General features: G+C 36.0%; 1 protein-coding gene across 3 annotated transcripts in view; it reads right to left on the bottom strand.

Annotated features, from left to right (window-relative positions):
* The window catches only part of Angpt1 (angiopoietin 1), a 223,852-nt gene that overhangs the window by 23,379 nt on the left and 185,601 nt on the right, over window positions 1–14,872 (bottom strand). For all 3 annotated transcript variants that reach the window (XM_005316250.5, XM_005316251.5, XM_078016780.1), the window contains exon 7: window positions 12,863–13,029. In XM_005316250.5, the coding sequence (XP_005316307.1) occupies window positions 12,863–13,029 (167 nt within the window). The remainder of the gene's footprint in view (window positions 1–12,862; window positions 13,030–14,872) is intronic.

Raw genomic sequence — 14,872 nt, 5'->3', positions numbered from 1 at the left:
TACACATGAGTTATATGTGTGACTGAATCTGAATTAAACAAGTATAAACTAATGACCTTGATAGTCATTCATGTGTACTGACAGTAATGGAAATGATGAGATATAGACACAGCTAATTAAGGCCTGTATATAGGCAACATGTTGAATAAATTAAAGATGAAAAGCACCAATTTCCTCAAATCCATAAGGTGCCATATCATTTGAAATTTCTCATTTCATACAGAATAAACAAAATATTAAATTCAAAGAACAAGAAGCAAAGAGTTGCTTGTTTGCTGACTGACTACTTAGTTCAAAGTCAATAACAATTCTCTAATACAAATACTTATTCCTTAATAAATTAAAATTCCAATGTTTTGAGAACCCTACCTGGGTAGGCTTCTCTTGCTAGGAGGGAGCTCTGCTGGCTGAATATAGCATGTGTATTTTCTTTGTTTACTCTTAACTGATATTAGGAAAAAATCTCTAGAACAACCTACCCTTTAATTCTCAGGTCTATTTCCTGAAAACTTTCTTTATCACATTAAATCTTCCTCGATTATTTCTACTTTTTCTCTAAGAAATTGGGTTATTGAGGAATCATCTGCATTTCAGCACATGTGCCTTCTCTTTATGCTGCCTTATTTTGTAAGCCTCCAATGCCCTGAGGTAGTATACTACTTATCTTTAAGTAGTATACTAAGTAGCAGATGTGAAAGTGTGAAAGAAAAATGTTTGTAATAATGATGATCCTGGATCCACACTGTGATTAGAAAGATAAATTTCCAAAGTTAGAGAAAAATCTCAGTCCAAGTAATGAGAAGCTTTGGAAAATCCAGTTTCATTTATTCTCTGTTTCTAATATGATTCTTTTAGGTAATTTTCACTATGCATGTACAAATTGTATACTGATTTTTCATCTAAATTTTGATGACATACATTTTCAATGTCTCTCCCTTCACTTACAAACTTTGACCAAAGGAGTTTATTAACAATTCAGGTTTCCTTAAATTCTTGATATAGCTACAAGTGACTCCTGTTTCAAAATGACAGCAAAATACAGTTCTCAGTATTTTTCAATGCAGACATGATGCTTATGTGTGTTCAAAATTCATGATAATTTCTTCCCCCAAGGAAAATAGTGAGCCCAAGCACTGTTATCTCTGGTTGCCTTTGCAGAGTCCCGAGAGAACACACTCATTGTATATATTGAAATATTTTTTTTTCATGAGATTTGTGTCAATGGAGCTACATTTTCCAAAGTTCAGAAATACACAGTGTAGCAATTATTTCTTTTTAGTTCAAAACAAAATGGGCTCCCGCACCCTCCCTTTTCTAAGAATACATAAAAAAATTGAATGCTAAGATGAATGATGTGGCCAGAAGACCCCTGTAAAGAACACAGGCAGTCCCTTAAACATTTTAATTCCCCTGGGGTAATATGTGACTGATAGCATCAGCTCTGAGTCGGTGGCTCACTGGATGGATTCTCCTCTAGTGCCTCAAAGAGCAAGCCAACAACTATTGCAGAGATTTCAATTGGTTTTCTTCTTCTACCAAAAATTAACTCAGGATCTTGGAAAATATGTAATTGAAATTGGCACTTTTCAGTACAAACAAGTTCAAGGGAGATAGATTTGTTCTAATTTTTATTTCTGTTTAAAGAAGCTTTCTTTCCAGCCTCTCCTGGGGAAGACAGAGAGGAAAGGTTGCTTAGAATGCTAAAAATCATCGACAGATATTATCTAAGGTTTTTGTTTGTTTGGTTGGTTTTTGTTCTCTCCTTTTTTTTTTTTTTTTTTGCAAAGAAAAAACACTTTCCCTTGTTGTATTTGGACAATGTGTTACAATGAGGTCAGTAAATAAGACTCCAGGGTACCTAAGTAGATTCCTAAGTTGACCAAAATCATCAGGGTGCTTATTTCTCTTCATAATTAGTATGAGATGGAACTCCTCACCATGGATTAGGGCCCTGTTAACAATGAACCCCTGCTTACCAAGATATCTGCTGCTCTCTCCAGAGGGCAGGCTTCCTCCCACCTCTGTTTTTATCCACATCCCTTGTTCTGGCTGGAAACCAAAGCCCCTTCCTCCTCTGCCACCATCTTTCCTGCTTGCCTCATAAATACTTGGTGTTACTTCACAAATCACAGGGGCTCCCCCTCTGTGGAGCCTTTCTTGATTCCCTTCATTCTCCTCTGATAGGCCTCATCCATCCTTCACCCCAGTAGATTTGATCAACTTTCTTTAGTACCCAACTATACCCTAATTTCAAGGGTTCTTACTACAGACTGTGAGTGTAGAGCTGAATCACACATAAATGTAAGCAAAATTTTGTGTCTCTTCATTATTTGGGGGAGCAGGTCCACAGTGACATTGAATTTTTTTTTTAAGTCTATGATTCCTTGATCAAAGAACACAGAAAAACAAAAGAAATCAAGCAGACATGCTAAAACACGCTGCAGCTGAAATGTTTAAGTCAACTTCCAGGTTTGCTTCCTTCTCCTTAATGAGTAGCCTCTAAGAGTAGCAAGCATGGTGTCTCCATTTAGTGTTACTAAAATGCTATTTCTGCATTGGCATCACCTTGGTGTACTCAGGAGATTGAGATACCTAGGTCCTATCCTAGTGTGAGGGGACAGATAGATGAGGATGGTGGGAACACGAGGTTAAGAGAATAATTGTATAAAATGAGCCCACTCAACAGACCTTCCATATGCTTTCTTTGCAAAAAAAAAAAAAAAAAAAACACCACCACCAACAAAAAACCCAACTGCTTGTAGCCCCACCTGGTCTGAGGGTTCAGCATTTGTCACATTCCTCAGCAAACTCAGGCAGTGGGGGAAGTCAAGCAGTCAGTGTAGGGAATGAATGAGGATGATGGCTGATTATCAAACAGAGAACAATTGGTTGTTAACAGCTAACCTGGGGGTGTGGGATTGAGCTTCCTGGCATGATGGGTTTCTAGATGACACTCTGTGCCCCTGTTCCTTTTTGCCCTTAGGCATACACATGGAGAAGAGAGAGAAGGTAAGGGGTTCTGGGATCTATAAAAGAGCAAGACACACCCACACCCTTGAAACCCAGCTCTGCCAGCCCCTTCTCTTCCAAGAAGTCTGCTGCCCCTTACTTAAATAAAACTTGCTTTCTACGCTTGCCTCAGCATTTTTTGGGTGTTTAATCTTCAACACCAGGGAACAAGGACCCGTTCCTGACCTCCAAGACCATTATCACCAGGATAAGGATCTCTAGATGTGGAATTTAAAAATATTTATTTCAAACAAGCATCCTAGCTGACTGTATCACAGTCAAGTTTAGAAATCAGTGATAGAGTGTGCCAGGAAGATACTGGCCGCATAATAAATATTTGGCAGTTGGCTGGCTAGATATATGAATGAATGCAGGCTCCGATTTCAAATGAATGAGATAGAACATCTTTTCAGAGAGTGATTTAATAAAGTTACATGCTCAGTTAAAAGAGCAATGAACAAGGTATGTTGTGTCTATTTTGTGAATATTTAATTTGCCTGGCATCATGCAATACAGAAATGCTTACATATCACTTGAAAGTAAAGATAAAAGAAACAGAAACACCAGGAGTCAAATAGATCAGGAAGTGAATCTCATTCCACAACAGTCCCAGAAACTAAAGAAAATAGTACTTTATTATAAATCTTAAATTATCATATGCTCTCATCCTATACCATAAACCTAAGAGAGCAGAAACTTTGACTAACTTGTTAGTCTCTGAATTTTTGGCATCCAGATTAATGAATTCAATATTCGAATCTAATTTATGGAATGTACAAAAAAAATTTCTCATTGATGTGCTTTTTATGTTTAGTAGAAGTGCTTCCTTGGCAGGCACATGCCATGCATTGTGAAGTCCCTGTCCTTCTAAAGGTGACAGACTAATAACAGGAAACAGCCAATTATCACGTAGTGTGATAAGGACAGGACAAAGATATATATAGAACAGAGGGGTAGCTCCTAGAGGGCCTCCTTCCCCAGTCTAAAATGAAGAGCTCTACAGATTGAGCTGTAACTTCCAGGATAAAGAAAGTCAATTCAGGCAAAGAGATTAAGCTCTTGAAGGACAGGGGCTGAGTGCTGTGGGATGTGTTCTGCACATTGTCCCCACCCATATTTAATGGATAGTGTTTTCAGAGTATTGAGGGGGAAATCAATGTTAAGAAAAGGCCATTTCAGAGGGGCCCCTGCAAAGCCCATCCCTCCTTACTAGTCCTAAGTCTTCCACGTGTTGCTGGTCATTTGGCCTCCTTCACTCTTAGCCTTGTGATTGATTGGTCTTTGCCCCCTTCCACCTTTGCTTAAGCAACTCCTAATTACTTGCAATTTGTCTAAGGCATGCTATGTCTCACTTCTCAGCCTCCACATGTGCTATTCCTTCCTCTCTTCTACTTGCAACTTTGAACTATTCCCCAGCTAATTCCAACTTGCCTAAACTTACGTCAATTTAACTTACTCCATGTGAGTCTTTCCAACCTACCCAAATTGATCAGTGCTCCTTATTCATACTCATCTTCAGTATATGCTGTGTTTGTGGCCTTGTGATGGCTTGCTGGCTATCTACTGTCCATTCCCTACCCTGTCTCTCCCACACATATATATATATGTACCCTTGTGAATGCTCAGCTGCACCACTGAGGTGATGGATAGCATAGGGGAATCTAGAGCAGTGGCTCATAGGGCATCTCTTCCACTATTTCCTGGAACCAGTGTCTTTCCAATATTGGTTTTTGTAACAGTTGGTTTTTGCAACATGGGTATACCTGCAACTTTCTAGGGTGGCAGTTTTCTGAGCCTTAAAATTACTTATTCTGTAGCAGAAATCCTCTGGGAATCCTTAGACTTAACAAACAGCACTGGGACACTTGTTTTTGTTGACTTTAGAGACTGATATTAATCTTCATTAAAAGTAAGAGATTTTTCTGACACTTAGAAGACCCGAGGAAAGTGACTTTGTAAGACTCTGCCTTCACCAAGCCTCTGAAGACCTTAGAAAGTGTTTTGTTTTGTTTTCCTCATAAATATTTCATCTCAGTCAGCAGGTGTAAAGTATAAATTTTGTTTACTAAGGCAATTCCTCCTAGGCTTTAGGAAGTAACCACATCAAAAATAAATAAAAGTATACACCTACCAAATTGATTGTAAATTCAAATTGTAAATTTGTAAATTCAAATAAAACTGTGTAAAAGTTTGAGTTTGAAAACCTATGCCAGAGATTTTAAGAATTTTGAAGCTGCTGGAATGTGTCCATATATATTTTTACTATGTTCATTCTATAACTGCTGCTGCTGAAAAAAAAATGTCCTGCATTTCAATATATCTGCTACTGGTTTCAGCCAGGACCATGTAGCCCAGAGGATCAGAGAAATGAGAAACATTTTACTAAAATAAATGAAACAAGTTTTCCAATACCTACAAAAATGCAGGGCTCAAATTTACATTAGGAGGCTTAAGAGAATTTTTCTCAGTCCACATAAAATTGTTTTGTCCTTGAAATACACACAGGACAACAGAGTACTTCATTTTTTTTTTTTAAATGGTTGCGAAATTGGAAAGAACTTTAGCCTCACCTCCTCATTTTACTCCTGAGGATCTAAGGCTTGGAGAAGTGAAGCAATTTGTCCCAGGTCATGCAGAAAAGCAACTACAAACCCAAGTCTATTTGTGTCTCTGAATTCCCAGTACAATGTTTTATACATTATATCAAATTACTTCCTAATAAAGATGTAGGCTAAAAAATAAACATGGTGTAAAATTATACTAAATAGCCAAATTATTTTCAAATAGTTTTTTTTTCACAATTTTTGTCCAAATAGTCTATTCACATTCTCATGTGGAATCTTCCAGAAAAAGGCTTTCAGATAGCTATCAACTAGTCAGTTCTAACCTGGAAGTATCATTATACCCAACAAATGGTATGCTAATAATAAAATATAAATATCCACAAATGTGTACTATCAACATTATAGCCAGATTACTCATTATAACAGGGGTATTATGAATTGCTGCTTTTGTCATTCAGACTTAATTAATTCAAATTTTTTATTGGTTGAAGGATGTACTCATTCTTCTGTAATATAGGATTTACTAATTAAGTTAATACTTATAAATATTACAAAGGAATTAACTTTAGGGAAAATATTGTGCCCAAGATTTAAGAAAAAAACACATATACTTTCTAATGAAATATATTCATTAAAACTATGCTTTTATTACATTAAGTTTAGAGAATTTTTACTTAGCTTTTTTCTTAATTAAAAATAATATAATTTGGGGTTGGGGTTGTGGCTCAGTGGTAGCGTGCTCACATAGCATGCATGAGGCACTGGGTTTGATTCTCAGCACCACATAAAAATAAAGACAATAAAGTCCATCAACAACTAAAAAATATTAAAAATATATAATTAATTTTATTTCTGATTGGCAAGTTGTGTTTTTAGTTATAATAATGTGATGCAATCATTTTTAAACTGTGCTCTGCTGTGCTTGAGTCCCTAATAAGAGAACGATCAGAGTGACAGACAAGTTCCCTCAAATACTTCAAAACAGATCAGCTTTATGTACTTTATACATTATAATCCTTTATAAGGTTTTTTTGTTTGTTTGTTTTTTGAGAAGAGTACATATTCCATTGGGTAAACAGAACCCAAACCTTGAAGAATGAAGTAAATTTAGCTCAGTCAATCAAGGAACAATTGGTCTTTTATGACTTTGGATGTAAGAGAATAGGAAGTTATACAATATCACTTACATTCTTGTCAAAAAGATTTAATTTGAATTTAATCAGGTAGAAACAATCAGATAAATCTAGAAAGAAAAATTCTGCGAAAAACTAGAGTCTTTAAAAATATTATTTTTATGAACTTTGTGACTAATCACTTAATTAATAATGACTGACTAATTAATGTTAACTTTTGGTTCATTTGGGGGTTTATGGTAGCTTGGTCTAGCTCAAGAAGACAAAAGAAGATCACAAATTTAAGAGTTAACCTGGCTTGGAACTTGAATCCAAATAAATAGATGAATAACTACCAAGCAGCAAAAGAAGTTTGTTTCAATATATAATATATCATTAGAATCTTTAATAAATCAATAATAGATTTACAGGTTGTGATGAAACTGTGTTTAAAAATCTAAACAGTTTTCATATTGGTAGGGCATTTAAGCTTACTAAATACAAAATATGTTTGTATACTCCATCTAATTATATTGTTCCCACTTAAAGATAATAAAACTGAGGTATACAAGTATTGGTGATTCTTCCAAGGTGTAGGGCAGATTGTGCTACTGTCAACCTCATTAATTTGGGAACTTCTTTCCCAGAATTCCCTTGCCTTCATAGGTCTGTATTAGATGGGGCCACAAAGTGGACTTCATATGAGATTTGGGAAACGGAAGGGAAAAAGTGGCCCAACTCTCAGGACATCATCAGATACAGCTGCCTGGCAGTCTCCACACTATCCTCTCTTCCATTTAGCATCCAGCCTGGCTTCTTGATGATGGCAATAGCTCCAGACACACCACAAGACGCTTGTCTGCACAAGCATGGGGAGTGCTCTACACCAACACAACAGCTCTCCACAGAGTGCCCCTTTCATGGTCCCATTTTGGTGACTGAATTTGCTTGGTAATTTAGACTTCCCTGAGAGTCACCATGGTCCTCGTTTCTGAGAAAGCATGACAGTCACAGCCATGTTGATCTTACAGATGATAAAGTCAGTTTTCTTCACAGCCTCCCATCTCTGATTCTTATGCCAGAACTTTTTCCAGTAGCCTTAACATCTCTTCAACCCCACAATTACTCTGTTATTTTTCAGTTGTATTTGTTGTGGTGCTGGTGATTATGTATTTGTTTTAACTCTGTTTTAGGACAAGCTAAGTTTTTATTAGAAGTAAAAAGGTTACTTTAATCCCTAAGTTGATGAAACTCTCAAGTATTTATTAGAGACATAAAAAATTGTTTATTAAATAATTCAAAATCCGTAAAAAAATAGAAAAGAAATGCACACCTAAAGATGATTTTGTTCAAACAATAATAATTTTTGAGCTATACAAATAACTTACAAATATTTTATTTCCTGGGGACAGAAAATTGAGAGTCAGAAACATGAGTTAATGAGTCTATAGACACTGAAATTATTAAAGAAAAAAATGAGCTTAGAAGAAACATATATGTTAGAATATGTGCTTTGAAATTTAATTTAATTCCCCAAACTAGCTATTGGATTTCCCTTTGCTGGGGAATGGCCATATGTATGGTGGGTATTTATGAGACCAAAATTAAAATTCTAACTCTCCATCATATTAGCAACTGTGACTTTGTGCAAAATACTATGTTTCAGGTTTCTTGAAAAACAAGACATCTGGTACATATAGTATGTAGGCACCCTATATTAGTTATCAACTCTTAATAATTTAGCTAACAGGTATATGTCTTGAATTATGATAAAGATGATTTCTATACTCTAGAAGCTTAGAACACAGAGAGAGAAAGTTACTTAATAAACACTTGTTAATGACATCATAGTGTGTGGATCCCAGATCCTTATCCACAGAGTGTTATGGAACAATGGGAGCACAAAATCTAAACTGGCTGGAGAGCAAGGGTGACATACTTCTCTGGAAACTTAGTATAGGGGCCTTTTAGAGGGGAGTGTTCTTAGGATCTGTGGCAGAGCAAAGGAGGCAAGACTGAACAAAGGGAAAATAGTACTCACAACTCACACACAGCCACAGAGAGTAAAGACCTCAGCTAACCTCAGGTGGAATTATAGACCTTTACCAGTCATTCAGAATTGTCCCCAATTGAGGCAAGAAGGCTTTTACATCCCTGTATCCATCATTCCTTAGATGCAATCTATTGGCAGAAAGGAGGGGTTTCCTTGGGTGATGTGATTCTTCTCAGCCATAACCAATACCTAGAGAGGGGACCCCAGCTGGAAGCTGTCCATCAACAGCATTTCTGGGAGGTGGGAGAAGGAGTGCTTTGGCTCTGAAGGGGGCAGTGGGTTGACACATCACAGCCTCTGCCATAGTAGGTATCAAAGAAGAGTTCCTGGCATAAGAGAGAATCTGTAAGTTTTAAGACATATCTTTATGATAAAGTTGGATTTATGTATGTAGGGCAAGGAGATAGTCTAAACAAAGGCATGAAGTGCTTAGGGAAATAGCAAGTTGCAAGTTACTGGAACATAATCATAATGAAGAGGAAATCTAGTAGATAAAGCTGGAGGGTGTATATGACAGCAATAGCAGGAGAAGTAGGTAGTGGCCAGATCATGAAGAGTCTTAGTGGCAGACTTTAACTTGCAGATATTTGAATGCTATCCAAATCTATGATGGAGATGAAGAACCATGTCTGATTGTTGGAAAAATCACCCTAGCAACAGTGTGGAAGAAATTTTGAAGAATATCAAGACTAGAGGCAGAAAGGCTCCATAATGGTTTGGGTGTTAGATGACAAGGCTCTGGATAATGCTACCTCTCCAGGGGAGGTATTTAATAACTTCACATTGATTGTGTGCTATTTCACATGATATGTTTATCATGACACTCTTACATTATTATTTTTTCTCCTTCACATTCTCTTGGGTTCTATAAATTTTATTTTCTATCTGAGAAAATCATTTGAAGTTTCCTCAGAGAATAAAAGGAAAACATGTGTATCACACACACATTTGTAAGCCTATCTAACCATTCACAATCCTTACTCATAATATGTTAAGAGTATGAGAAAAGTTTTTCTTTTTCAATTTGTTCTGTTTATTATGAATACAATTGATAGAAACTTCAAGATAGAATATTTTTAAACAAGAAAACTTGAGAAGTTTCTAATCTAATTCAAAAGAAGAAAATTTTGGAAAATGGAAAAATATAAAAAATATTTGGCATGCATTCCATAGTTTTGAATTAAAGTTGAAATTTAGTTGTTTAGTTGAATTTGAGGTAAATGGATCAAAACTCTAGGATTTTGTGTGTGTGTGTGTGGTACTGGGGTTTTACTCAGTGTCTCATGCATTCAGAGCAAGCACTCTACCATTGAACTACACTCCCAGTCCTTTTTATTTTGAGACAGGGTACCATTAAGTTACCCAGGCTGGCCTCCAACTTGCAATTCTACTGACTCAGCCTTCCTGGTAGCTGGGATTATAGGCATGTACCTCCAGTGCCACATCTTTAAAATGGGTCTAATAATACCTATGTCAAAAAGTCACTATGAGGAGGTTAACTAACTAAAGTGTCAAAATCATTTTGCTAAATATAAAATACTGTCTCACTCTTAGTTTTAGTAATTTGAATGATTTATCACAAAGGAAGGGGTAGCAGTTCAGAGCAAAGAGAGAGAGGAATGGAAGAAGAATACCTCCAAGCAAGGATGAATGGCTGGAGTTGCAACTTGGGGCCACAGGTGGTGCCACTGACTCTGGAGAAGCAGTGGTGGCCTAGGAAGGGACAAAATCTCCAGGTGTTAGCTTTCCATTTTAAGCTTACCCTCCCTTTCTTTGAAAGAGTGAGTGACAGCATTCTATAGTATGTTTCCTTTAACCCTCCACCAGAAAAACCATTATATTTTAATGAGTTCTGATTTCTCATTTGATACCAGTGTGAATCCTGGGCTTAATTGCATGAGAAAGTAATGGTTGCAGATCTGCCATCTGTGAGGTGACTACAACACCATGACAGCAGAAACTACGCTGCACTAGGCAGGAAGCAAAAGTCTTTTTCACTCCTGGGGAAAAATGTTGTCTATTTTCTGGACTTCAGCTTTCTTTCCCCCAAAACCAGAGATTGGGAAATAATTGTTAAGTTACTTTTTAGCTTTATGATTCTGATTCTCAAGGATCACAAATTTCTTAAGAAAGGTAAGTGAAAATCCCAGAGTGTGTACCTCACTCTGCCTGGGAAGACTTCCTTTCTGATCATAGATCCATATCATACTGGTGAGGAAATGGAATCATAGATGCTGAGAGAATGAGAAATGCTCAGGAGGACAGCTGGGGCCAGAGTAGGGAGGACTCCAAGAGGAGGCCAGTGTTCCTTCCTCAGGCAGATGGCAAAATAGCATTCACACCACACATCCAACCCTACAACAGACGCCAGCTCTCCTCCTAAACCTTCCTAGACACTCCTTGTTCCCCTAACACTATCCCAGCCACATATGCATGTATGCACACATACATACCTCCCCCCACCAACCTCCCACCACCACCTATAGAGAATTGAGAGACATTCTGGAAATGAACCAAAGCAAATTCTTCAGGAGCCTAGAAAAAGACCAAACTAATTATTTGCAAGTCCTATTGTCAAGCTGTATGACATTAGCCAAGTTTCACTTAGTTTCAAGTTTCAGGTCAAAACATTTACATAAGAGTACCCCTGATGTTTTACAGTGGTTTTTCGTGTTATAAAACTCTCAAAATATTGACCTCCTTGGAAACATTTCTTCTTCCACCCCATTGCATTTTATAAATGTCTCATCTTTGGTTTCTCAAATTGCTATTAAGTAGACCCTTGCTCTCCCATGAGACTGTCCACCCTTTAGATCTATTTCTCACCCTCTGTTGTGGTGACATCATCACTATTTATTAAGAAAATTATTATTATGTCTCCAGGGATTCAATTCTATATGTAATCTATTGAAAGAAAATGAATTGAGCCATGAAAGAGATGAAGATTTAAATTCCTAAAGAATATTATGTCTTAAAAAGACAAGAAATAGAAACAGTCCTGTTACAAGGAGATAGCTATGCTGGTTGGAAAAAAGCACAAGGATTTGGTTGCTACCATTGCAATCTGCTTGAAGCAATGTGCCATCCTTTTAATGTATACAATCATGATTCCAAGACACACATGGAGTAGTCACAATACTGAGTTAAATTTCTCCAGTACCAATAATTAAAAAAAATCATTGTATTTCTGATTTACTAATTATAAAATTGAGGCACACACAATGAAAGATATTTCAAGTATCCCATTAATGGATAGCAATATAAGAGCATCTAAAATATTCTCCTTGTTCTCCAGGAATAGCAACCAGGTGTTTATGACTACTTAGCAATACAATTTGACTGTGAGGTCTGTATGACTAGAGACCACCAAATGCCCAGTGCCTAATAGCATTCTTGGAACTTAAAAATACCACAATAAGTATTCAAGGAATAAATTTACACATCATGTTGTTTTCATAGCCATAGTTTTAATTAATTTTTCTAGCATGAAAGGTGCTAATTGAAAATAAATTCAGAAACATCTAAAATTAAGTGTATAGTTTGGCTATTTTTATATCCCAGTGATGCATTTTGTATATGTATGTTATTATTTGGATTTATTTTCACCCTTTTATTATTATTTACAAACAAAAAAGTACCTTTTAGTTATGCCTCATCTCCTCTTTTATAATCACTCAAAAATATTTAAATTGTTCTCTTGTCACCTTCAAGATAATTAGAAAAATAATAATTTAAGGAAGATAAAGAAAGTAGAACAACTAAAAAAACACTTTGGTAGAGGGAAGAAATTAATTATTTCAAGCCACTGAGTTGAAGTCACTTCTGTTATGAATCTTACATGTATGAACCCAGTACACTTCATAGCAATAACTAAAACAACACCAACAACCCTATTATACTTATACTTCAGATTTATTTAATCAATCACTAGAATTCAAGCCAACGTTAAAGGTAGTCAGTCTATGAAAAGTAAGATGTAAGAAGATGTAAGAAGTCTTTACTGTTTTTTTTTTTTTCATTTTGAAAGACGATTTTCATCATTTTCTTTCAGACTTTTTCACGAACATTCCTATATGGCCAGATCAAAGGTAGTCAAGTACTACGCTGAATGAAACATGACTTACCTGTAGTTTTGCTTTTCGTTTCCTATGTGGAACCTGTCATACTGTGAGTAAGCTCGGTTCCCTTCCCAGTCCATTAACTCAATCCTTAGCGTGTACTGCCTCTGACTGGTTATGGCAAAAATAAATTCATTTCCCAGCCAATATTCACCAGAGGGATTTCCAAAACCCTGGGAAAGAAGATGGACATGAACTTGTTACTCCAGAGGGAAACTTTTCATGTTTAGCCTTTAATTATTTTCTAAGGAACAATTAAAAAAAAGATATTATCTTTTAAAGTCAAGATATTTCTTTCAGACTTTTACACACTGATTTTTTTTCTAATATTGATTTACTTTAATAGTCTTCTGTTATATGTGCTTCCATTTGAGGCTTACGTCTGATTCTTATTATAGGAAAATCTGTGTTCATCAAATATATATATATTTATATATATAAATATATATATATATATACACACACACACACACACACACACACACACACACACATACATAGATAGATAAAGTATTTTTGGATTAAATGAATTTGTTCAATAGGTTTTACCAGAAAACCTTCCTCGATTGCATTTGCTTTCAAATATGTTTCTTAAATTCTGGTTATTCTTTTGAATATAATTTGAGTACTATCAGTGTAGATTTTTTCATTGAGTACTATCAGACAAGTTATTTAATAATACTGTTTTGTGTCTATTCAGGAGTCCAATTATAGACCCATAACTTTATGGATTATTAGACCTCTGATTTGAGCAGTTTCACATTCTTATTTTTTAATATTATTAAGAAAATCTGTAAGTCTGCAACCATAATCATTCACATTGCTCCATTGGCATGAATGTAGGTTTGGAAGGCTGACTGGTAAGAGCTGAGTAAGTACACATGGCTGACCATTGTGCCTCTTAATCTCAATATGGCTCTGTTCTTCTCTTTGGGGCAAGCCCAGTCATGGCTGTTAGGTACTCAAAATAGTTTCTCTGTGGGAAGAAAGAGAAGTGGTCCCCAAATGTGAGCCAACTCTAAGTGTTGGAGTTGTTGGTGACAGGGAAATAAAGAACCCTAAAGAGCTGCTGGCATTCTAGATTTGGGGTATTCACAATTGTCTAAGAAAGTATTGCCTAATAATACTTGAAGATCAGTTCAATTCTTGGCCTACATATTTGTTTTACTGACACAGATGGGAGGTCCATATAGGGAGCTAGGGAGACAAAATATTATAGCATTTTACATTCACATTCAAAGAAGTAATCTTAAACACATCTGTGTGTGTGTGTGTGTGTGTGTGTGTGTGTGTGTATGTGTGTATGTGAAAAATATGGTTGAGTCTCAGCTGCCCCACTGAATTATTACCACTGGAGTTCTGGTTAAAAACAAAAATACCTAGCTCTCCACTGAATCAAATATCTGAGAACAAAACACATGAATCTGCATCTGAATCAAGTCCTCAATTTGTCATGCACACATTTAAAAGAACTTCAGTAATGACAGGACACATTCCCAATGTTTCACAAAGAAACAAATTCTGGTTAGCTGAGATATTTATTAATAAATGTCTAATCCATGAGGAAAGTACTAAAATAATTATGACAGTTCTTGTTTTCTCAGTAGATGACAGAATTTAGAAAACTTTTTCTTCCTTTCACATTTAATGTTTATCAGTTTTATAGAGTCTAATTACAAGAGAAGTTTTCATAATGGCTTTCGCCTTTAACAAAACTAAGCAACGAATCAATGTTCTCCATTCCTCTTTGTGCTGGTGCCCAGAGTGGACTCAAATTGCATTAATTACATGGGGCATGGCTGCCTCTGCCAATGGAATTGCTGGCCAAAAGCCATGGTGTTTGGTACCAAAACCATTTTTTTTGACAGTTCTGTTATTATGGTGGTGATCTTTATAATGTGTTATGCAAATGGGTTAAATATTAGTGGGGAGAGAGGGTTTTTATAAAATATAATTTAAATATGTTGACTTGCTCAATAAAAACAATCATTCAAATCTTTTTGAATTAAGTGCTGC

This window comes from Ictidomys tridecemlineatus, chromosome 7 (assembly GCF_052094955.1).
Source record: "Ictidomys tridecemlineatus isolate mIctTri1 chromosome 7, mIctTri1.hap1, whole genome shotgun sequence".
Taxonomy (NCBI): Eukaryota; Metazoa; Chordata; class Mammalia; order Rodentia; family Sciuridae; genus Ictidomys; species Ictidomys tridecemlineatus.
This window is presented reverse-complemented; position numbering and strand designations above follow the sequence as displayed.